The sequence below is a fragment of the Nuphar pumila genome, chromosome 10, assembly GCF_984573655.1.
Source record: "Nuphar pumila chromosome 10, dmNupPumi1.hap1.1, whole genome shotgun sequence".
Taxonomy (NCBI): Eukaryota; Viridiplantae; Streptophyta; class Magnoliopsida; order Nymphaeales; family Nymphaeaceae; genus Nuphar; species Nuphar pumila.
The window spans coordinates 89,765,909-89,788,344 of NC_143258.1; the positions used below are offsets into that span (position 1 = coordinate 89,765,909).

The 22,436-nt window shown below is 39.5% G+C and overlaps 1 protein-coding gene and 1 pseudogene across 2 annotated transcripts; one reads left to right on the plus strand and one right to left on the minus strand.

Moving 5' to 3' along the window:
- Positions 1-1,453: 1,453 nt before the first annotated feature.
- Positions 1,454-7,481, plus strand: LOC149827280 (serine/threonine-protein kinase STN7, chloroplastic-like). The gene is made up of 10 exons (XM_090019245.1): positions 1,454-1,962; positions 2,053-2,139; positions 3,009-3,128; positions 3,285-3,386; positions 3,543-3,711; positions 3,807-3,900; positions 6,270-6,363; positions 6,471-6,527; positions 6,722-7,135; positions 7,212-7,481. The coding sequence occupies exons 1-10, from the start codon at positions 1,567-1,569 to the stop codon at positions 7,371-7,373; spliced, it is 1,695 nt and encodes a 564-aa protein (XP_089875371.1). The 5' UTR covers positions 1,454-1,566; the 3' UTR covers positions 7,374-7,481.
- Positions 7,482-17,659: 10,178 nt separating this feature from the next.
- On the minus strand, positions 17,660-19,375 carry LOC149827281 (putative galacturonosyltransferase-like 3 pseudogene; annotated as a pseudogene). Its single transcript, XR_016434872.1, has one exon. The product of XR_016434872.1 is annotated as a putative galacturonosyltransferase-like 3 pseudogene (transcript).
- Positions 19,376-22,436: the final 3,061 nt, after the last annotated feature.

Genomic DNA, 22,436 nt, shown 5'->3' on the forward strand with positions numbered 1-22,436 from the left:
GCTCGAGCCGAGCCAAGGTTCAATGGTATTCCATAAAAGAATCTTGTGACTGGAAAAAATATATACATACTAAAATTTCTCTCGATTAATATACAACTAAAAAAGCAAAAGATGTAATTTGAACCCAATACCTTCAATAGAAAAGCCTAAAGCCCTACCCATTGCAATATCAATAACCTCTTGTATTTTATTTGCAAACATATTATATATATCAAAACAGACTGAGGCTTATCGGGCTCGACAAGTCATTCAATCTCAGCTCGATATCTCGTCCGAGCTTCATACGCCTGTTCAGTCTCGGCTCATTTACAAAATGGGTGAGCCCGAGCCAGCTCAGTTCGGTGTGCAACCCTACCGGCGTGCACTGATTCTTCTAGTATAAAATACACTTGTGATTTCTAGCACCGATGGAATTCCATAAGGAGTTGATGAATCGGATGCATCTTTGAAAATTCTTTGAGACGATATGATCATGAATGAACCGGTAGGGGTCTGCAAAACCCCAACTTGCTTTTTGAAAAAAAAAACAAAAAAACTTATAAGAATTTTGAAATACGTACATGATTGTTAGCATACTAAACAATTTTATTAGATCATCTTTCAGTCAATTTCTAATTTTGAATTAATGATGATATCGTGTGTTTTCAGATTTATGATACAACGAAATAACATAAAAAAACATATTTTTATACTTTTTGTGTACAATTGTTTTATGTATTGAGATATCCCATCATAAATGGATGGATCATGTAACATAATGATGTTCAAGAGAACCGAGTATAGTTTTTTACTGTTTATAAAGGTTGGATGAATGTAATATCTATTGAAACATGGAAGCTTTAGTTTAAATTTTATAGTTATTGATTAAGCATAGTGCATGTTTGAAACATGTTGCATAAGTGAATTGTTCATGAGAGTTGTATTCCAAAGATCAGATTCAATATCTTTTTTGAAAGAAGATTAGATTCAATATCGAACTGATGTGTCAAGAACACACACCAATTATGGGTTTCAGATTCAGTTTGAGATTATACATCTAAAACCATAGGATTTGGATCCTAAGACCTGAGATCACTTCTGACCTGAGACCTGAAGCAGTCAAACGACCCTAAGTCTGGATGTGGCTGAAATTGTGGGTCCAGACCTTAAAACTTAGCAGGGTCTGATTGGTTTGCAAATGGCTAGGTTACCCCAAGTACTGATGTGCGGACCTTTCAAATTTGCCATCGGATATATCTGTGCAATGTGGTTTTATGCGCTTCACACTTATCCAGTCTTTGCTGCCACATGAAAGGGACGATGATGGTATGGATTGAAACCAAGAAAATCTATGCGTCCATCCTTCTCTACTGTCCACAAAATTCCTTTCTGAATTCCTAAGACGTTACAATTTGAACCACCACCACACAAAATGGCTCAATTTCTCCCTCTCCATCAAATTGGAGAGAGAGAGAGAGAGAGAGAGAGAGTCCCTGGTGTGCTGTATATATTCTCTCCAGCAACCCACAAAAAATCTAGTTGTGATGCATCTATTTGAGGAGTGAAAGCTAAGAAGTTTGGTCCAAAATGGCTACTTTTTTGTTGCCCAATGGATTTGGAGTTGGTTTGTGGAGGAGCAATGGGAAACCCATCCCCCAACTTCAAAACCCATCATTTCCAAGCAAGAAATTGGTTGGTGGTCGCCACAAACAGAATGTGGTGCGTGCGGGGTTGGGGGAATTGGTGCATGGTTTGTTCGTTGGTGTTGGTGTTGGGCTGCCCTGCACGGTCATGGAGTGTGGGGACATCATCTACAGAAGCACTTTGCCCCGTTCCAATGGCCTTACCCTCACTCCCCCTGGTGTTCTTCTCGCCGTGGCTACGGTTTCATACCTCTGGGCTACCCCTGGAGTGGCTCCAGGCTTCTGGGATATGTTCGTCCTCGCCTTCGTCGAACGCCTGTTTCGGCCGACCTATCGAAAGGTTCAGTTTTCGCGAATCAGAAGCTCAATTCTGGTTTTCTGGATCTTCTGCAATCTTTTAATTGTTGTGTTGGTTCTTTTGCATGGATAGGATGATTTTGTCTTGGAGAAGAAACTTGGGGAGGGAGCATTTGGGGTGGTCTACAAAGTTTCCTTGGCTAAGAAACCTGCTTGGAAGGTACTTTTGCTGTTTTGTTTAGTTTTTGGCATGTTATAATTTAAGAGTTTATGGTCTGCCATATTCCTTGTTTGCTCATTTCTTTAAGTGAATGATGGTCTTCAATTATGGTAGTGCCCCGGTAGTTCTCTCTCAATAATCTTCTGTTTCCATTGCGTGTTCTACAAGTGAATGAGTCTTTAATTATGGCAGTGCTACTTTCTTTGTAATTTCCTCTCTAATTTCCATCTTTTCTCTTAACCATTTATGTTGGAAACTAAATGTTGAATATTCCATCTTAATGGGCTTTGCCCCCAACATTTGCAACATTCACCTTCTGAGCAGAAATTTACTACTATGAGTTCTTTTTCAGGCCAGGCACGGGTTGGTACTATCACAAACTTCAGTTAGTCTTTGTAGATTTGACGTAATTTCCATTGCGACCTTCCTGGAAATTCATCATTTTAGTTGTTTATGATGACAAAGCCTCCAAAACTTCTCGTTCTTTGATTTTTGAATGCTGAATCTTAAAACAACTTGGTACATATGGTTTTAGGGAGCTGAACAGTTAACAGATTCAAAATTGGCATGGCTATTGAGGCCTCAGGGTTGGTTATGTGATATTTGGTTTTGAATATTCGGTGCTAAAATTACACTATTGGTTGGGGAATTCAAATTGCACAAGAAAACTCTCTTTTTTTCTTTACCTATCAAATAAAGGGTTCAATGTGCTATATGAATTTCCTGAATGAATAGTGCCACACTTTAAGGATTTTTTTTATTAAAAACTTCATTCATGTGAATGCATTTTAATTTTTTGGTCTTTGGAGCATTTGGTACCAAGTTCATGAATATTTACTTGATGGTGGTTTAAATATTTGGCTTTGAAGGAAAGCGCTTTGGTCCTAAAGAAGGCAACTGAGTTTGGTGCAGTCGAGATTTGGATGAATGAACGTGTCAGGAGAGCCTGCGCAAGCAGCTGTGCTGATTTTGTGTATGGATTTCTCGAGGTATACTAATATTTAAGTTCAAAAAGGAAAACTCCACAAATCTTCATTTTCTAGAAATATAGTTTGGCATAATATATATTTGACTCATGAAAGTTATTTCTTCTTGTGCGTATACATTTTATGATAAACATTGACTTTCTGCATATTTGGATTTAGAGCTCTTCAAAAGGCAAAGGTGAAGAGTATTGGCTTATATGGCGTTATGAAGGGGAGTCCACTCTTGCAGACCTCTTTCTCAGTAAAGATTTCCCTTACAATGTTGGTATTTTATTAATCAACTCTGATTTTTTAGCATAATTGTGTTAATTCTAAAAGTTGTTTAAATTCAAAGCTTTTCATCCACTGGTTAATTACTGCTCAGCTGCATAATTCAGTGATGAATGTTCTGAAACTCTGACAATGTAAGAGTATTAGGTTGAAGCTATGATTCTTGGAGAAATACCAGACTTTCCGAGAAGCTTAGAAAGAGAGAACAGAATTATACAAACAATAATGAGGCAGTTGTTGTTTGCGCTTGATGGGCTTCATTCTACTGGCATTGTACATAGGGACATCAAACCCCAAAACATTATTTTCTCAGAAGGTGTTACTCATTCAGCAAAAATTTCATTTACATGAGTTGGAATTGGTATTTTATTGTGGTAAGAATGCAGACTCTGAGTGGTTGACAAATTTCAGAGGCTCGTGCGTTTAAGATAATTGACCTTGGGGCAGCTGCTGATCTAAGAGTTGGCATCAACTATGTTCCCAAGGAATTTCTATTGGATCCTAGGTAAAGATGAACCTTTGAGATTTTAATGGATGTAAATATCTATCACTTTATCTCCTTTACTTCCCAATGTTAAGATGTGGTATGTTGACTATCTATGTTGTGCTGCGGTTGGGGACTTGAGCTGCAATATGAGGATCATGTTTATCATGTGCACCTAAGATTTCTTTTTCTTAATGAAAGTAATTTCTGTTTATGCATCCACAAGATGCATGGCAGTGCATTCCCCTTTTCAATACTGCCGCTTCATTCCTGAAAATAAAACAGTAAATGTTTCTGTCAGTAATCGGGTCTGAGTTGATCAACCTAAGATGTTAAATCTACTGTATATTTTGGAGTTATGGTTGTATTATTCATCTTTCCCTTGTTACTGTGTTTTGTACTTTTGCGGCACATTTGCACGGGTCATACTGCTGGGAAGTTGCTAAGATTTGTTTCTCCAAGGAGAGGTGTGGGGAAAACTATCATAGAAAAATGTTCTCAAGCTCATCTGTTAGGCCATTGTGAAAAATTTTCATTTAGTACAAATGATATGAGAGCAGGTGCCTACAGGAAAAACAGTCAAACACAACAGACACGTGGCTGCATGCCGCAAAAATGCTCTCTGGCACGGTCATGCCATCCACTGTCTGTTGGCTGTTCGCTCGACTTGGTGTAGACAGCTATGCCTCTCTCTCTCTCTCTCAATGCACACATATGCACACACACACACATATATATATATAATGTAAATGTATGTTTGTAAGCATGTACGTATGTATGTGTTTATGTACTTGTGCTTATATGTATGTATTACAAATATGCACTAGCATGTGGACAGCAGATGTCCATATATCTTCAAGCCTCAAAAAGCAAGCCAATAAAAACATGAAGGCACCCTTTCACATGCATATAAACATGTATTTGTGCACCCTTTTACATGCATATAAACATGTATGTTTGTGCACCCTTTTACATGCATATAAACATGTATGTGTGTGTGTCCATTTACTTGGTTATGGGCTTAAGAATCAAACACCTCTTGCTGGTAGTGTGATATGAGCTGAGGCAGCCTGGGCTGGCTTGTTGAAAGTTTGATACTCATAATGCCAGGCATAAGCTTAAACAACCCTCACTTTTAGCCATTGAACTGAAGCAAAGCTCGTGCTGCAGAAATGTTATCTTTTGATGTTATCTGAAAGTGGACAGAGTGAGAATTGAACCATAAATTTATGTTTGCAGATGCATAGGATATCACCAAAAAAATCTTTATGTGGTTGTTGCATTGAAAATGTAAATCTGTGCTTTAGCTCTTTATTATCATATCTGAAAATCTGCACAACCTCTAGAATCGCTTGGTTAGTCTATGAGATGTCATGTAGGCATCAAGCTCAAATATTTAATGAGTAGATGAATTTGTGTAGCTCCTTGAAAGTGATGATCATCTTGTTCTTCAAGCTCTTTGCTGTGTGCTGTTTTCTGAAGCTAACATGTATGGATTCTGATTGGCGATAGTAAGAGTATCATTTATGTTATTAAATATGTTTGATTACTTTATGAAGGGCATTGAACTCGATCATCACTTAGTAAGTTATGCAAGTGTATAAGGTTTTGTTATACCATACATGTGTGATGATATGCAGATGCATAACTTTACATCCACTACTAATCGGTCAAGCACATTCACATACTTTACATGCACATTTTTTGCGGCTTGATTTATTCTAAATGAGAATCTGCATAGTTCTCCAATCTGCTTTGTATCAATCCTTCTAATATTGTCTTCTTTATGAACTGTTTACTATCTGCTTCACTTCAGCTCTGTCAGAAAATAAAAAATATGCATCTCCAAGGTTTTTTCCTGTTTGCCTTATAAAGTGAAATGTTTGCATTACTGAAGCAATTAATTCATGATAATCTCTGCTGCTGCTTTTCTTTTGCATGTCATGTTTGTATTTTTTTTATGTTTGCATTTAACTACTGCTTCAGCTTAACTCATCAAGTTCAGGCTTCAAAGTTTAACTGGCTAGCTTATGGGCCAGAATTTGAATAAATCAGATCTAGTTTGGGTTCTGAAGCTGTATCAGTGCTAATTATCTATATTATAATTGCTTTTGTTTGTTTCCAAGTTTAATATGATGGCTGCATGCATAATATACTCCTCAAAAAGACACTTTCTATTAATTTGCTAAGAAATCACATTCAGTGTATCAGACTATGTATTACACTTGCACTCTCCAGCGTCAACCAAATGATTCTTGAATTATACTAAATAAATATCAAAATGAATACTGAAACAATTGCATGTTTTCTTTGCTATTCATACTTTTTCACTTCAATTTCTATATGTCTATGTTGTCCTTATGGAAGTCCTCACAGATGAACTTTTTCAGGTATACAGCACCTGAGCAGTACATAATGAGCACACAGACTCCATCTGCCCCCTCTGCTCCGGTGGCAACTGCACTTTCCCCAGTCCTATGGCAGGTGAACCTATTTAAGCAGTCAATAAATCATTTAAACTTTTAGGTGTTTTTCATGTACCAAGTGATTTGATCTTCATATATATACTGATGTTTTTATGCCTTTAACAGATGAATATACCTGACAGATTTGACATCTACAGTGCAGGCCTCATATTCTTGCAAATGGTATTGACTGTTCTTAGAGTTTCTTGTCTTTTATTTGTAATGATAAAGAAATATTTCAGTAATATCTGAAGTTTTATGAGTTTCATATGAGTTATCTCAGCATATTGTTCTGACGGATTTTAGTTGTAGATCCTTTTATGCACTCAGCGACTAGCCTTTTCTTCTTACATAAATGCCTTCTGCCAATGGTCCAGGCTTTCCCATCATTGCGCACTGATAGTAGCCTCATACAGTTCAATCGCCAGCTTAAGCGATGCGATTATGACTTGGCTGCATGGAGGAAAACTGTGGAGCCTCGTGGAAGCCCGGATCTCCGGAGAGGTTTTGAACTATTAGACCTGGATAGGGGAATGGGGTGGGAGCTCCTCTCCTCTATGGTGCGATACAAAGCTCGACAAAGAACCAGTGCCAAGGCTGCTCTTGCTCATCCTTACTTCAACAGGGAAGGCCTACCGGGCCTCTCTTTCATGCAGAACTTCAGGTTACAGCTATTTCGTGCTACACAACAAGACTATAGTGAAGCTGCCAAATGGGTAATCAATCACATGGCAAAATCTGGCACAGAAAAAGAAGGCGGTTTCACTGAAGCACAGCTGCAGAAGATCAGGGTACGTAGCTCATACGGCCACATAGGTTTGATCTTCATCCTGTATTGTTACCATTGATGATATTTCTCGCTTGCAGGAAATACAGCCGAAAAAGAAAGCCAGTGCTCAACGCAAAGCACTAGCTTCTGTACTGCGTCTTCAGCGAAAGATTGCGAGGACCCTGAACGAGAGCATGGACGAGTTGAATAGGAGAAGAAAGAGCTTATGGTGGAGCAGGTGGATACCACGAGAGGAATAAATGTTGAGAACCTGTAAATGTCCTAATAAAGCATGAGAAATTATGAAATTGAGAGTAAGAAAATCCTGTACATATGAGTTCACGGAATGAAAATCTTCCTTGAATGTATAATGTAATGTTGGTGAGGTTTCTTTCACTATTACTCTGCTGTTTTTTCTAGTTGTGTAGCAGCATGGAGGTGTTCGTCGTCTTCTTTCTTTGAAGGCCCTGTCTCATGCTGCTTCAACCAGAGACTGTGAATGCCTCGCCAGTTGGTTTGCAAGTTTTGTTTATTTTACCAAATTGGGGCCGCGAGAGAGAGAGAGAGATTGTTTGCAACTCTTGTCATCTTCAGGCTGTTGGAGACATGCTCAATTTGGTGCATTTAACTACTAGTTCTTTTCCACCAATGGGGGCTCCCTGTGGTTGGTAGGAGCTGTCAGTGCAAGTCTCTTTGTGGTGGGACGTTGCAGGTTCAAAACCCCAGTGGTACGTTGAATAATAGCAGGTGGGGGGTCTGCCTAACCCCAGCTTGCCTTTCAAAAAACTACTAGTTCTTTTCCTACTTTGGTAGTTTGTACAAATAAAACTCTCTACGCTAACTCCTGCTATCCAAAACATATCATGGAATAAGTGATGATCAAACAGATGGGTCTCATTCTTTCCTTTCTTCTCTTGATTTAGTGTGAAGAAACCACCCTTATAGTTTGGACATCCCGTTGTGGGCCCGGCCTATACATATCTGAAAATGGATATGCATCACCCCTGGATTGGTTATTTTTTAATATTATTTTAATGGTTTTAACACATGTGATTGACACATAATGTTTTTTATTATTTGTTGGCCGATACAGAACCATTAACTTGAGTATCGATATTGGCCCGATACAGCTGAATCATTGGCCAAACGATTCAGTCGTACTGACAACATTGGTCAAGAGTGTAAAACTTCACAGTACCACAAATACTCCCTCCTACCAACCAGGGATAGTTTCTCATTTGACTTAGGTCTTGTGGCAAAGGATGTGCATGCCGAATATTGAACTTCCAACCTTCTTCAAGTTGAAAGGCTTAGGTCGACCCTCCTTGCCGGGTACGATTTTTTTCAGTTCCATATCATCCACAAGAACAGATACATAAAGGGATGTTTCTGGAAATGGCTTTTATCCTAACAAGCCTGTTGTTAAATAGGTTGGAAGAGTGATTCCCTTTCTAGAGAGAAAGATTCACTTGAGAATCATAGTCTCTTTAGGGATAATATGTAAACAGGTCGGGCTTGGGTCAGATCTAGGCTTTACCAAGTCTTGCTCATTCGGATTTGACCTAATCAGATTTAGACTCGGAGTCGGATGTGATCAGATAAAACCAAATCCGGATCTGACTAGCTTAACCCTAAAGAAACAAAATTTGAGATGGAATGAATTTAGGAGTTTAATCAGAGTTTGAGATGGAATGAATTTCAGTTTATTAAATTTATTGTTATTTTCTGTTATTTTTCCTGTTTTCCTTGATAAATCTAGATTTATTTAGATATTGTAGCTTTTAGTAGCCATAGCTGATAGTTTGGTAGCATCTTTCAGTAAATTAGATTCCGGGTTTACATCAGACGCATGACATCCATTCACTAGGCATAAACACTTTTGCAAAGTACTCGGCAGAGTATTGGATTTGCTCTCCTATTCAAGCCGTATCTCTTATTTCTAGATCAACGAGATACAGTATATTGGACAAGGAAATATGAGGGAGGATCAGGTGGAAGGTGTTAGCACAGTTTTAGTGTGCTGCTGCACCTGTTCACCCTCAATCAGGTGCAGCAGCACACTAAAAGTGTGTAATTACATTGCACCTCATCCTCTCTCAGAAAATAGAGGAGCACGTCAGAGGCACCTTGGAATGAACGACACTCGTCAAAACAATGAATAACCTCATTGTGATATGTTCATTTTAAAACTTAAACCATTCCTAAGCATAGTGACAAATATAGTGAGATTTATGAAAATCTCGCCAGAATATCGTGAGAAATTGCCTGAAAGTTTAAAACGGCAATTTCTCATGAGATTTATGAAAAAAACATAAATACCACGATTTAAACACAATATTTACATTTTAAACGGCTATTTATCATGAAAAAATAGTGTATTTTTATTTTTAAATAATTTTTATTAATATTTTCTTATAAAAATAAATTTTATATTTTAAATTAATTTTTTTATTGCCGAGATTTTACCGAAAAAATGCAAGATTTATGAAATTTTTTTAATTTCTACTGAGTTTTTGAAAAACGAGAAATTGTCGATAAAAAGGTTTGCCACTATGTTCCTAAGTAGTCCATCCGAAATATGAACATCAGAAAAAAGCGTGGGTTCCATCCAAATGCCCAGGTTTTAGATGCCATTCATCTTGAGATCAACGTCATCCAGAGGTGTTCTGACGGCCACACTCTAACCTGATCCCATCTCCAGAAAATATAGGATACTTGAGAGGATGTTCTGCCAAATTCACTACCACTCTTCTTTTTTTGGCACGAATGCATCTGGTAGTATTTGATATTACCAAAGGTCGATGATATGTCATATGACCATAAGTTGATGGCTCGTCTCCCATGGGATAAAAAACTGCTTGGAATGGTTTTGTTAACAAACGTTGAATGTACCCTGAGCCCAGCCGCATCCTCAGCCTGGGCAAGCTCAGAGGTGTGGGTCAGCTTGGCAAACAAAGACCTCTCTGCCCTGCGCTTGGCTTCCATGGGTTGCGATCGGAGGGTGGTGATGGCGGTGGCAATGGGCTCACTCTAAATTTTGAAAAATGCCTCAGTCAGCAAATCTGAACTGGGTGTGGAAGAATTTATTTTGAAATCATTATTCTCAGGTTTAAAACATTATCCTGAATGGCTTTGTGGAGACGAAATCCTTGAAAATGATATGACTGGATAACATAAATGAGGAAATCATGATGGGACTTTGGGTAAAGATCCCAAAATGGTGAAAAATAAGAATTTTGATCAAGTCTCATGGGTGAAACGAGATCAGTTTTTTGGAATGACTTAGGTTTAGCCCTTAACCTGGATGGGACAAAGATATATCAAGATGAATTTCAGGTTCTACCCTTACCTGAATGGGAAAGGAATACACGACGACCTTGATGGTAAGAGGGAGAGAAGAAGAACGCTTCCTATTGTCCACCCCAGTCACCGGCCCTGTCCATTAGGGTTTGCCATGGCTTTGGGTTTTGGATGATACATCATAGAGGACTTGGACTCACAACATGTTGATTTTGTGGTTCTTCACCTTTGATCGCATTTTCTTTCTGGAGTTTTCATGAAATTTGAAATTTTTTCATTTGTATCCATGTTGTCTGCACAATGTAAAACAAATGTTGGACATAAGGAACACAGAGAACGAGTATAGTAAAAAAAAACATTGGACGAGTACAGTTCTTATAGAACGTGAATTATGTCTGTCATGATTGTTCATTTCGTCCAAGCTTGGATAAGGCATCAAACAAGCCCTAAAGGGTGGAGCTACATACCGGCCAGGGTGAGGCCTGAAAATCTCTAATAACTTTGACCTGAATGTTGTGCCCTCCAAACCTTGGCTGATCTCTGTGTTCTTTTTTCTTTGTTTTGGGTATGTTGTTTGCTTGCGGGCTCAACTCTTTGTTAATCCCCTGTCTTAGTGATATTGATGTTTCTTTAGGCTCTCTCTCTTTATATATATATATAAAAGTAATGTGCTCATTTCCTACCTCCATGTTATACTCATTTAAAAATCAATCAAATTTGGCATTTTTTCTCACATCTAACACCATAGATGTGATCTATAGGTTTTCTTTAGTGGGAACTGACTTTTGGATCAGTGAAATCTGACCTGTATACAGATTTTTTTCACTTATCCAAAATCAATGTTTAGGAAGGTATTTATTTTTTCTAGCTCATAAAAACATGTTTTTTCATAAAAAAAAAATGATTCAAGAGTGAATTCTCACTAAATCGAGCATGCTAAAACACATCTAATCTATCATAAAATGCTTCAAAACTATGAGGCAGAATGGGGCAAAGCCAGAAATGGAACCTAATATGTTTAACTCATCTCTCTCTCTCTAGGCTAGTTCTGCCCCATTCTACCAACTTAAAAAGTGTCAATTTTTTTCTCACATCTGTAGGTTTTGTTTAGTGAGAACTGGCTTTTGGATCACCGAAATCTGACTTGTATACATGTTTTTCCGATGCCAAAGAGTCGATTCTCACTAAATCCAGCATGCTAAACACATCTAGTGGTTCAAATCTATGATAAAACACTTCAAAACTATGGGGCAGAACGAAAAATGGAGCCTAATATGTTCAGTTTTCTCTCTCTATATATATATAGAGAGAAAATTGTTAGGGGCAAAATGGTACGCTCTAAATGTGGTTTTCTGCCTTTTCAGTGCTTTTTTTTTAGTTACGACACCATACATGTGTCAAGCATGGTTGATTTATGAGAAATCAACACCTGGATCATGTCTTTTAGATGAAAAAATGATATTCGGAGCTTCAAAAATTTACAAAGATTTTAGACCATTTATTTTTTGAACTTTATAAAAACCCATCCATGTGTCATGATCGAACCCTTCAAAAGCTGATCCATATAAAATCAAGTATATAGATCGCATATGTACAGTCAGAATTTAAAAATAAAATGAAAAAAAAGGCTGAAACCCTCATTTTGCACCTAACCTGTGAGCAGCTACCAATCACTGTATATATAGAGAAATTGGTAGCTGCTTACATGTTAGGTGCGAAATGATACGTGTGCAATTGGGGTTTTTCTGCCTTTTTCATGTTTTTTCACAGTTTCAACCCCATAAATGTTTGGGGCTTGGTCAATTAAAAAGAAATCTACACTTGAATCATGTGTTTTTGATAAAAAAAAATCATATTTAGAGCCTCAAAAATTTACAAAGATTTTGGATCGTTGATTTTTTTAATCTTATCAAGGTTGTTAAATGCGATGAGGCGAAGCGAGGCGTTGAGCCTGCGCTTCGCCTCTGAGGCGTACGCCTCTCACAACTGGAATGGAAGTGAAGCGGTGGGAGGGGATCAGGCAGTAAGAGAAGGAGCACCCGCCCAGCTGGTACGGAAGCGAGGGATATACCGGTCATCCGGTGGTCGGAGAAGACTGAGCAGCAGCTGCAGCACAGCAACTCTGGTGGTCGGTGGTCACAACTGGTCGGAGGTTGATGAGGGGCGCATCACAGCAATGCCTCAGTACCTTGAGCGTGGGCCTCGCCTCTCGCCTCTGAGGCGTAAGCTTCAGGTACTGAGGCGTACTCCTCTCACAACACTGAATCTTATAAAAACTCACCCATGTGTGTGTTATGGAACACCTCAAGAGCTGATCCCTATAAAATCAAGTACATAGATTGCATTTGTACGATCAAAATTTAGAAATAAAATGAAAAAAAGGTTGAAAACCCCATTTAGCACGTTCACCTGACCTGTGAGCATCTACCAAATCACTCTATATATAGAGAAATTGATAGCTGCACACAGGTTAGTTGCTAAATGATACGTACTAAATGGGTTTTTCTTTTCTTTGGGTGTTTTTTTTTTTTGCAGTTTCAGACCCATAAATGTGTCAGTCATGGCCGATTTATGAAAAACACACCTGGATCATATGTTTTCAATGAAAAAAAAAATGATATTTGATGGATTTGTAGCTCCTCCGTGAGGCCGGCTAGACTTTAAAAGACACACAGTGATACTTTTACAGTTAAAACTTTAACCATTAAAATTGTTTCCTTCCCATCAATGGGGACCACTAGGTTGAACATAGTGGTCAATATTCAATATCACCAACTTATGGTGATATTGCATATGACCGTATTCCTTGTCTTTCCACTTCATAGCTTCGTTAAGTTCCAAGTAGGTCTACCCTGGATTTTGAGCACTGCACAGGTTAGGGTTGGCAAATTAGCTAGGCTATTCGATTTCGGGCTCAGCTCATTTACACTCGGACGTTATTGGGGTTAACTCAAGCTTAGCTCGAGCTTATGCAAGCATTAACCTAAACCCTAATTTCTTTTAGGCTGCACGAGTTGGTCGTTGTTCGGATCACTGAACTCACTTGACGAGCTTGAATGAGCCCCATGCAAAATGAACCAAGTCGAGTTACCAGCTACTTGATTCTTTTGCCAGCCCTCTCACTCAGATGTACCTAAGCAAGTAACAAATGTGTTTTTCCACTTGTTAGCATAATGGTAGCACATAATAAACACTACAAGAAAACGGGTCATTACTGACTAAGAAAAATAGCGACGAAAAATTATCTCATGTGGTAAGCGAGACATGACAAAAGAACCACTGAGGTGGTATCCCATGTGGTAAACTGGGTCCTGTGCCAAGCTGAAGGCCCAGGTTCGAATCCGTCTGCCACATGGGGCTTAAGAGATATCTGGCGGGGGTATGCCTAACCCCAGCTTGCCTTTCTAAAAGAATAAAGACGTGACAAAAGAATATAGACATCCTATAAATAAATAACTAGTTAATTAGTTAATATTTTAAATAATCTACAAATAACATCATAAATGTCTTCATATGGAAAGGCAAAACTGGAAAGTGTACTTGCAACTTTCACCAATTTATCTTTTATCATAACGTTAATAAATGAAAGCATCAATCCAATGAACAAAAAACAATAAAACTAATAAAGAATTAGAATATACTAACATTTTAAAAGAAATCAAATAGTTACTCTAAAGCGTATCTTTTACAATTGGCATTATCGATCTTTCATATTTTAAAAGCTATTCATAATTGATTTATTGCTAATAGTGTCAAATATGTCATTCTCAATGTAAGTAACCAAAGCATCATTTACGTGTTCATCTCTCATTTGTTTATATAATAAGTCTTTATAATATTAAAAATATTCTCTTACATTTGTCATCGCAACCGGTAGAGCTAAAGTTAACCTGATAAGCAAATAAGCAAAGGAAATACATTATGTTTTCTTGTCATTACCTCATTTTTGTAAACTCAGTTAGGCATTTTAAATTTAAAAACTCCTCATTACGCCGTACATGAATTTGTAGTTAATTGTCAAGCATCAATAAATAAATCTGATGTGAAGAAGTCTTTAAGATAAAATTAACAAGACTTATCAACTTATTTTTGTCAAAATACAGAAAATAATTTCTTATACTTAAACATGCTAGAAAAAGAAATATCTTTATATTTATACATGTAAAACAGTTGTTCAACTCTTGAAATTTGATATCAATAACTGTATAAAATAATTGTGTGTTGGCTGAGGATCAAGCCTTAGATCGTGTTTTCTTATGTAAAAAAGTGATTTTTTGTTATGAAATTTTGGCACATTATGAACTATTGATTTTTTAACCCCTTTAAAAACCTAATTATATATCATAATCGCATGAATCAAAACAAGTTTCCTACTAAAAAACCATGTAGATCACATGAGTAATATTTGATTTACAAAAAAGTAGAGATTTTTTAAAACAAAAAAAAAATGATTTCTACAAATAGTTTTTTACCTTCATTAGTAGCCAACATTTAGCCTTATAGAATTTATAATTTTATCTTGGGCAGGTTGTTATCTTTGACAATATTTGTGCTTCACTTGAGAGAGAAATTTGACGGTATCTTGATGTAAAAGGAGTGAAAGAAAATGAAAGGAAAAGGCAGACTACATGGCAGAATTTAAACTGGTCCTCATAATCAGTTTAGTTGAGATGTCCTATTCCATTATGTTGAAGGGATCTAACAACCTATTTAGAGGTAACAAGAAAAAAGAAGCTGGAGTAGATGATACTTATTTTTCTTTTATTAGTCTATAAAGACCAAACATCGACAAAGAATGATAAAAGAGATATAACCAAAATTGGATATGAGACATTTAGATTGACAATTTCATGCAGCTAAAATCCACCAAAAATATTTTGAGAAACAAACCCTGTTTTGCCAATGGGGTCTCCGCTTATCTGGCAGGAGCAACTAGTGCACATCGCCTTGTGTTGAGTCGTTGCGAATTCGCAACCCAATGGTATAGTTGTATAACTGGTAGGGGCTGGACTAACCCCAGATGGACTTTCAAAAAATAAAATAAAATCCACAAAAATTTATAAAAAGGCAACTCAACCTAGACAGAAGCCGGAAAAAAATCAGAGCACATTTACAATCATGTTCCCCCGGCATGAAGCCATCGTTGAAGTATGACATGATGCGCGCATGAGAGTACTCCACAATACAGGAGCTCACACTATAGGCATTGGCTTTATGCCCGGCAAAGCCCCCAATCACAGTCATCTTGTCTTCTTTCCTTATTGCGGAACTACAACCATAGTATTGTCCGCTTGCTAGCATCAAGCCTCGCAGTTTTACAACTTTTCAGTCAAATAGCAAGTAGGAGCAGTATTAGCATGGCATGAATTTTTTGTCAGCTTTGCTCTTAGAGTGGACGTTTATTATGCCAAGCCAATTTCAAGCTTTGTCAGCTTTCGACGAAAGCTCTTTGAAAGAGGATTTGAGCTTAAGTCAGTTATCTGTATTAAGCTATTTTTTCATTGACTATAAATCTAGGCACGAAGTTGAACCTTATTCCTCGACGAAAACCTTGTCTTTAATCTTTCTACATGACATAGATATACATGACATAGATATATATACAGGTCAACCTCACTTCCATTAGACTCCACAAGTACAAGAAGTTTCTATGATTATATAAGTTAATTTGGGTCCAAATAAGAGTCTCTCCATTTTTTGCCAGCTCTCTTTTGGAAAGGGTCCGAATTTAGTTTTATTAGTCTTATTAAAGTAAATAATGACTCAATTTGGGGTCAGTTACACCTGGTAATTCTGTCTTCCAAAAACCAGGACAGCCAAATCTCCAAACTCAACATCTCCGGCCTTCGGAACTTATTTCACAAATATCGGCAATATTTTGAAAATATAATGATTTTATTACTATTCAAAAACATTCCCAAGAAAACATGATAATTAGAGATGTTGCATATTTTAAAGGATGAATATTTTCTACAGTCATTTGCACATATAATCTAGTAGAAAACACCACTTTTCAACTTTTAGAGAATTCTTTTGTGGATCTAACCTTAGGGATGTGATTTAGACTGTTTAGTAGAAAGTAGGTTTCAGATAATCTATTTGCTACATATAAGCAGTCTTTTTAAGGGCTTCAAAATCAACGGCCCACAATGTGTCAAAATTTGATGAACCAAACAATCATACTTTTACAGCAGAAAAATATGATCCCAGTTGAGTTTCCAAGTAAACAAACATGAACACATCTATGAGGTGATATTGAGTAGATACAACTTGCACATATGATTTTCCAACTAGATTGTATATACTGTAGACAATAAAAATATTTATCTTATTTGAAAAATATTATAACTTTATCCCTATAGGCTATATTAATGTGCTGAAAACAAATTTTTCTATTAATTTTTTCTTATTGAATTCAGCTCGGTCCCATCAGCAAGTTGACCAACCTTACTTTGACTGGTTATTAATTGCATTATGACATACAATATGTTTTAACTAAGCCTAAGCCATGTCCCAGCCTCCCAAGCAAGACCATTGAAGACTCGATCAAACTTTGCAAGGACCAGTTCATCACATTGAAGGGGAGACTGACACATGACGGTGAATCCACCAACCTTGAATTACCAAAACAGAAAAAAGTAATTTTCTTTGTCGGGGTGGGGTTGGGGTAAATGGATTCACGAGCCTTTGCTTTAATCCACCGTACCGCTATACATTATACGCATTCAGCTCTTATTCTATTGCCTTACCGGTAGGCCAAGTAAACGAGCGGAACGAGACGAGCATGAAGTGTGTTCACTCATTCTTGTCGCGAGCCAACACAAGTTCGACGAGTTTTTACAAGACAAGTCGAGCCAAGATGAGCCGAGTACCTATTGGTCGTATTCATCTTGCCAACCCTATTATTTTACCAGATGAACATAAGCCTGGCCATGAGCGTCCCAACTTATTTCCGAGTACCAATAAATATCTACTCTTGGCGAGGGTTCCTCAGTCCAAAAAAAAAAAGAAAAAGAAAGAAAGAAATCTCACTAACTAAAAGTTGAGGTGCTTAAAGAAAAAGGCCATCTAACAAAAAAAGACAACTTGGTTAAAAGTTACCCTGTTTTTACGTGCTTATTCTCTTCCTTTCCCATCGAATCACATTCACCAAATACTGACACAAACACAGCTCATCACATCCACAAGAAGCCAGAGTAATGGACTTGACAGCCACACAAGGGTTACCAAACTGTAAACTCTTTAACAAATTGTGATTAATTATTCAATGTTCGATTGAATACAGTACAAACTTGTAACAACAAAAAAATTAACAAAAGGGTAAAACGAAATAATAAAAAAAAAACGAATCAGGCAATCACGAATTCAAGATTTCAATTCATCATTCACCAACAAAAAAAAATCAATTTCCAAATCCCTCCACATCCCCCCCCCCCCCCCACCCCACCACCACCTCACTTACATGGCTCCATTCGCCTTCCTATTCACATCCCATCCTTCATCTTCTTCCTCCTCCTCCTCCACCACCACCACCATTTTAAGCATTGCATCAAAATGCAACTTCAGAATCCCCACCAACTTCAATTCCATCGGATCAACCAACCAAGAAAAGAAGAAAGCAACGGCACCATCCAGATCTGATCAAACACCACCAATGGCAACTGTGCCAACTTGGAAAGTTTCGATCTTTCTTCACCAACACCAACAATCACCAACCTGATCAATCCGATTTGCCAGATCCACAAAAAGAAGAAGAGGGTTGCAATGCAACAGCCAACAAGCATGAATTGTTGGTACTATGTACAGTTACAAGAACCTCTGCCATCAATCAATCGACGAGGAAGAGGGGAGACCGGAAGAGGTCGTAAGGAGCCCAGAGGCTGTCGAGTGGGCAAGGCCGGCCGGAATCCAGCCGGAGCCACGGCTTCCCCTTGCCGCTCCAATGGAGGAGGCTCACCGGTCCGGGATGGAGGTCTCGGCACCTCCCCTCGAGGTTGTCGCCGCCGAGGCCGTGCTGGTTCCACCGGTGCTCGATGGCCTTCACGTTCCCGGCGAAGACGAGGAGGAAGGGAGGCAGCGAGCCGAGCTCGTAGATGCGGGTCCGCTTCTGGACACGCATCCACGCCTCGAGACTGCGGGTGGCGCCCTGGGCACGCCACCCCTCGACGTCGATGACCATGACGCCGGTGTTGAAGTAGCAGGGGGTTCTCCAGCCGGCGAAGGCCCGCCGGAAGGCCGGGTTGGACCAGAAGCGCGGGGTGAAGTACTTGGTGAAGTTGGCATGGCAGTACTCAGGGGCGCCGAGGACGAAGGGGGAGAGCGGGATGGACCAGAGCTTGGCGATGTCGTCAACGAGGATGAGGTCGGAGTCCAGGTAGATGACGCGGAGGACGGACCGGGGGAGGAGGTCGGCGAGGTAGATGCGGGCGTAATTGAGGGGTTGATCAAGGGCGCTGCGGATGGAGGAGGAGATCATGGGGCGGACGAGGCCCGGGTCGAAGCGGTGGAGGTGGAGGCGAAGGCGGAGGTAGGGGAACGTGGAGATCACGGCGCGGTGGAGCTCCGCCCGGCGGTGGGGGGCGGTCAGCAAGTGGAAGGCGACGTTCTCAGGGCAGGAGGCGTGCATGAGGACGGAGAGGATCCCGGCGACGGAGCCGCGGAGGTAGGCAGCGTCAAGGGTCATCGCGACGTGGATGGTGTCGTTGGGATCGCAGCCAGCGCCGTTCCGGAACTCGGGGGCCTCGTGGAAGGCTGGCAACGGCCTGTGCTGCTGATTCTGCTTCTCTGCTGCCGGTTTGGCCGACGCGAAATGCAGGAGGAAGGCGGTGGCGGTGATGAGAAGGAGGTGGTGGTGGCGGCGGTTGAGAAGCGTTGCCATTGACGCAGCCCGGAATGATGGTGTGGGAGGAGAGGCCTGATGAGAGAGAGAGAGAGAGTTTTGGTGGGGAAGAGAGAGAGAGAGAGAGACAGCGAGAAAAAAAAGAGAGGAAAGATTGATGAAGATGTGAGGCCCGAGGGGTTAATACGAAAGCCAGGCTGGATAACGCGGTTTCTCTCTCTACTTTCTCTGTCTTTCTATTTTCTCTCTCTTACGAAATAAGACAATATAAGAGAAATAAAAGCCAAGTACTGTTTATAAAAATACTCAGCTCTTGTAAATTTGTCTTTTTCTTTTCTTTTATTTTAGAGAATGAACTCTTGTAAAATTGTCAAATTGATAACAATTAAAGAGATATCTCACTCTGTCTCCCTTTTATCTAATTTCTCTCTCACAAAAAATGACACAATAAAAGAAATATGTATAAAATTAGGCCATTAGGATACCAGAACTATTGTGCCAACAGAGCATTTTCAACACTTTTTTTTTGCAAATTCGATCATGGTGTTTTGCATGATGAATTTGTTAGAGATTGACTGTTGAATCGCGTATTTTTTATATAAAAATATGATTTTAGATGCTTGACCATTTATGAACATTGTGTGCTATTGATTTTTAAAACTTTAAAAAATATTGCTTATGCATCAAAATTGGATTATTCAAGAGCTGGTCTCTATAAAACAAGCATAATCAGATTTAAGAGAAAAAAAACTCATGAAAATCGTGATTCACACGATGCCTCTCATGTTTTCAGTTCTCAGATAGTAATAACTGGTATAAAAATAAATTCAAGTATATTTGTAAAGTACACTAATGATAAATTAAGGTGGCTCCTGTATAATTCAAATATAAAATATTGGAATTAGAGGCTTACTCTCACTAGGGTTTTTGGTTTGTGGATATCCAAGATGGGCGTGTGTGTACGAAAGGGTTCATGACGGAGGTGCGTGTTCACGGTATCCGATACGCGTTATCTTCTTTTCGTTTTTTGAATTGAATCGTGTAAGCGGGTAAGGACTGAGGAGATGCTGTATGATTTGTTACCATTCGTCACGTATATATGCATGGAAGTTGGCATGCAGCTCATTTCATTTGTATCCAATTTAAAGACTCGGTTTGATCCGAATAGGTATTGTGACTCAGGTATTTCGCGAGTACTTGGAGAGGCTCGTTGGGGGGAGATAACAAGTAGCATATTCCCTTGAACAGCGTCTCAGAGGGCTTGGAGGCTGAACCACATTCTTCAAATTTCGAGTTGGTTAATTTTTTTTTTAGAATATAAGGGAACCCACGGGCTTGGAGGCTGAACCACATTCTTCAAATTTAGAGTTGGTTAATTTTTTTTTTAGAATATAAGGGAACCCACTTCATCGCTGACCCACTACAAGAAAAACTCTAATTAGCAACAGAAATTTGTGATGAATTTTTTTCGTCGCAAAATTACGACGGATTAACTAGAGAAAACTATCAGTTACTAACATTCGAATTATTTACGAAATTAACAACAGACCAAATTTTGTCATGCATCCATCGCGACTTAGCGACAGAAACATTTCATCTCAAACATCGTGGCAACTTCACGACGGATCATCAGCATAAATTTTTTGTCGCTACTCCATCACAAATTTGCGATGGCAAAATTCTGTAGCGAATCTGCCGCTAAATTTTTCGTAAATTCCGAATGTGAGTCCCTTTTCCCTTTCTGTTTCATTTGTCGCCCGCCCATCGACCTCCTGTCGCCCACCCGCCAGTCGCCCGTCGATTGCCCGATCATCGCCCGTCTGCCTCCCGTCGCTCGCCTGCTGCCTGTCGCCCGCCCAACCATCGTCCGTCGCCCGCCTGTCGGCTGACGACCTCCTCTATCGACGACCTCTTGTTCCCTCTCCCATTGTCGGAGGGCTGACGACCCCAGCCCGCAGGCATGTAACCCTCCCCCCTTCCCCTTATGGTTGTCGGAGGGCCAGCAGAGGCCTGACAGCCTCTATCAGGCCCTTCCCACCCGTCTGTAGTCGACGGGGGCTGGCAGAGGCTCCGATCGCCTCTGCCAGGCTCTCCCCTTGCCCCGATCTCCGGTAGGACAGGGGGCTTTGCCTCTGTCCTTTCAAATGTCGACAAGGGACCCCTGTCCTCTTGACTTCTCCTGCAGTGGGGCTCTGCCCCGCTGCCGGAGAATGGTCGGTAGGGGGAGAAGCCCCCTGCCTTTTGATTTTTCCTGGCAGGGGGTGGCTTCCCCCCTCCTGTCCTCGATAATTTTGACAGGGGGCGAAGCACCAAAGCCCTTTGTTTGTTTTCTCGGCAGGAGGCAGATCCTCTTGTCGAGACATTTTGCCTCGGCAGGGAGTCAGCGCCCCTGCCTGTCTCGCTTTCAGCAGAGGGTTGGGTCTCCCTGTCTGGGCTCATTTTCGACAGAGAGCGTCACCCTCCATGTCATCCAGTAAATAACAATCATTTTAACACATTGTCTCATGCAGATTCCGCAACGGATCTCGCTTGTGCCCCATGACCCGTGGTAAGTATGTGACAAAAGCAATGCAAATCGGGTAAATACCCGTGGTGAGTAAGTGATGCATGCATGTGCATCACAGGTTATTTAATTTCTTGGATGCAACACTTTTCTATTCACACACTTACTTAGTTGTGGATATCTAGGACAACTTTGATAGAGTTCGGAGATCTTGCTGTGCATGATTTTAATGTATCAAAATAGAAGTATTCTTATTTTTTGAGTTCGGATTTCATGCTAGTCGTGGTATTAGTTAGCGGGATATTAGAGTTTGTTTGCTGCAGGTACATGTATGACATTGTTTTGGTATGAATGATTTGAATGTATTGCAATGTTTGATGTGATTGTATCCATGTTTGCATGAAGTTACTTTCAATTTGATTATGACTTCCATGTGAAATTGTATCATGAAAATATATTTCAAATGAATGTATCGTGTTATGAATGATTTTGTAAATAAAAATAAATGATAAGTTATTAATGCTTCAAATATGCTTCAAACGAATTGTTTTGCATATGAAAATATTAACTTATCAATGCATGCATCATTATTCTTGTGATTGAATGATATTATATATGTGAGTGTGTGTGAGAGAGAGAGAGAGAGAGATATCAAATCATTACATCTACCACGAATACATG

Bases quoted from the DNA above. Each gene is read 5' to 3' on its own strand.
- LOC149827280 (XM_090019245.1), top strand. From the start codon at position 1,567: ATGGCTACTTTTTTGTTGCCCAATGGATTTGGAGTTGGTTTGTGGAGG. The intron at 6,364-6,470 runs GTGAACCTATTT...TGCCTTTAACAG, and splicing joins TTTCCCCAGTCCTATGGCAG to ATGAATATACCTGACAGATT. The intron at 7,136-7,211 runs GTACGTAGCTCA...TCTCGCTTGCAG, and splicing joins CACAGCTGCAGAAGATCAGG to GAAATACAGCCGAAAAAGAA.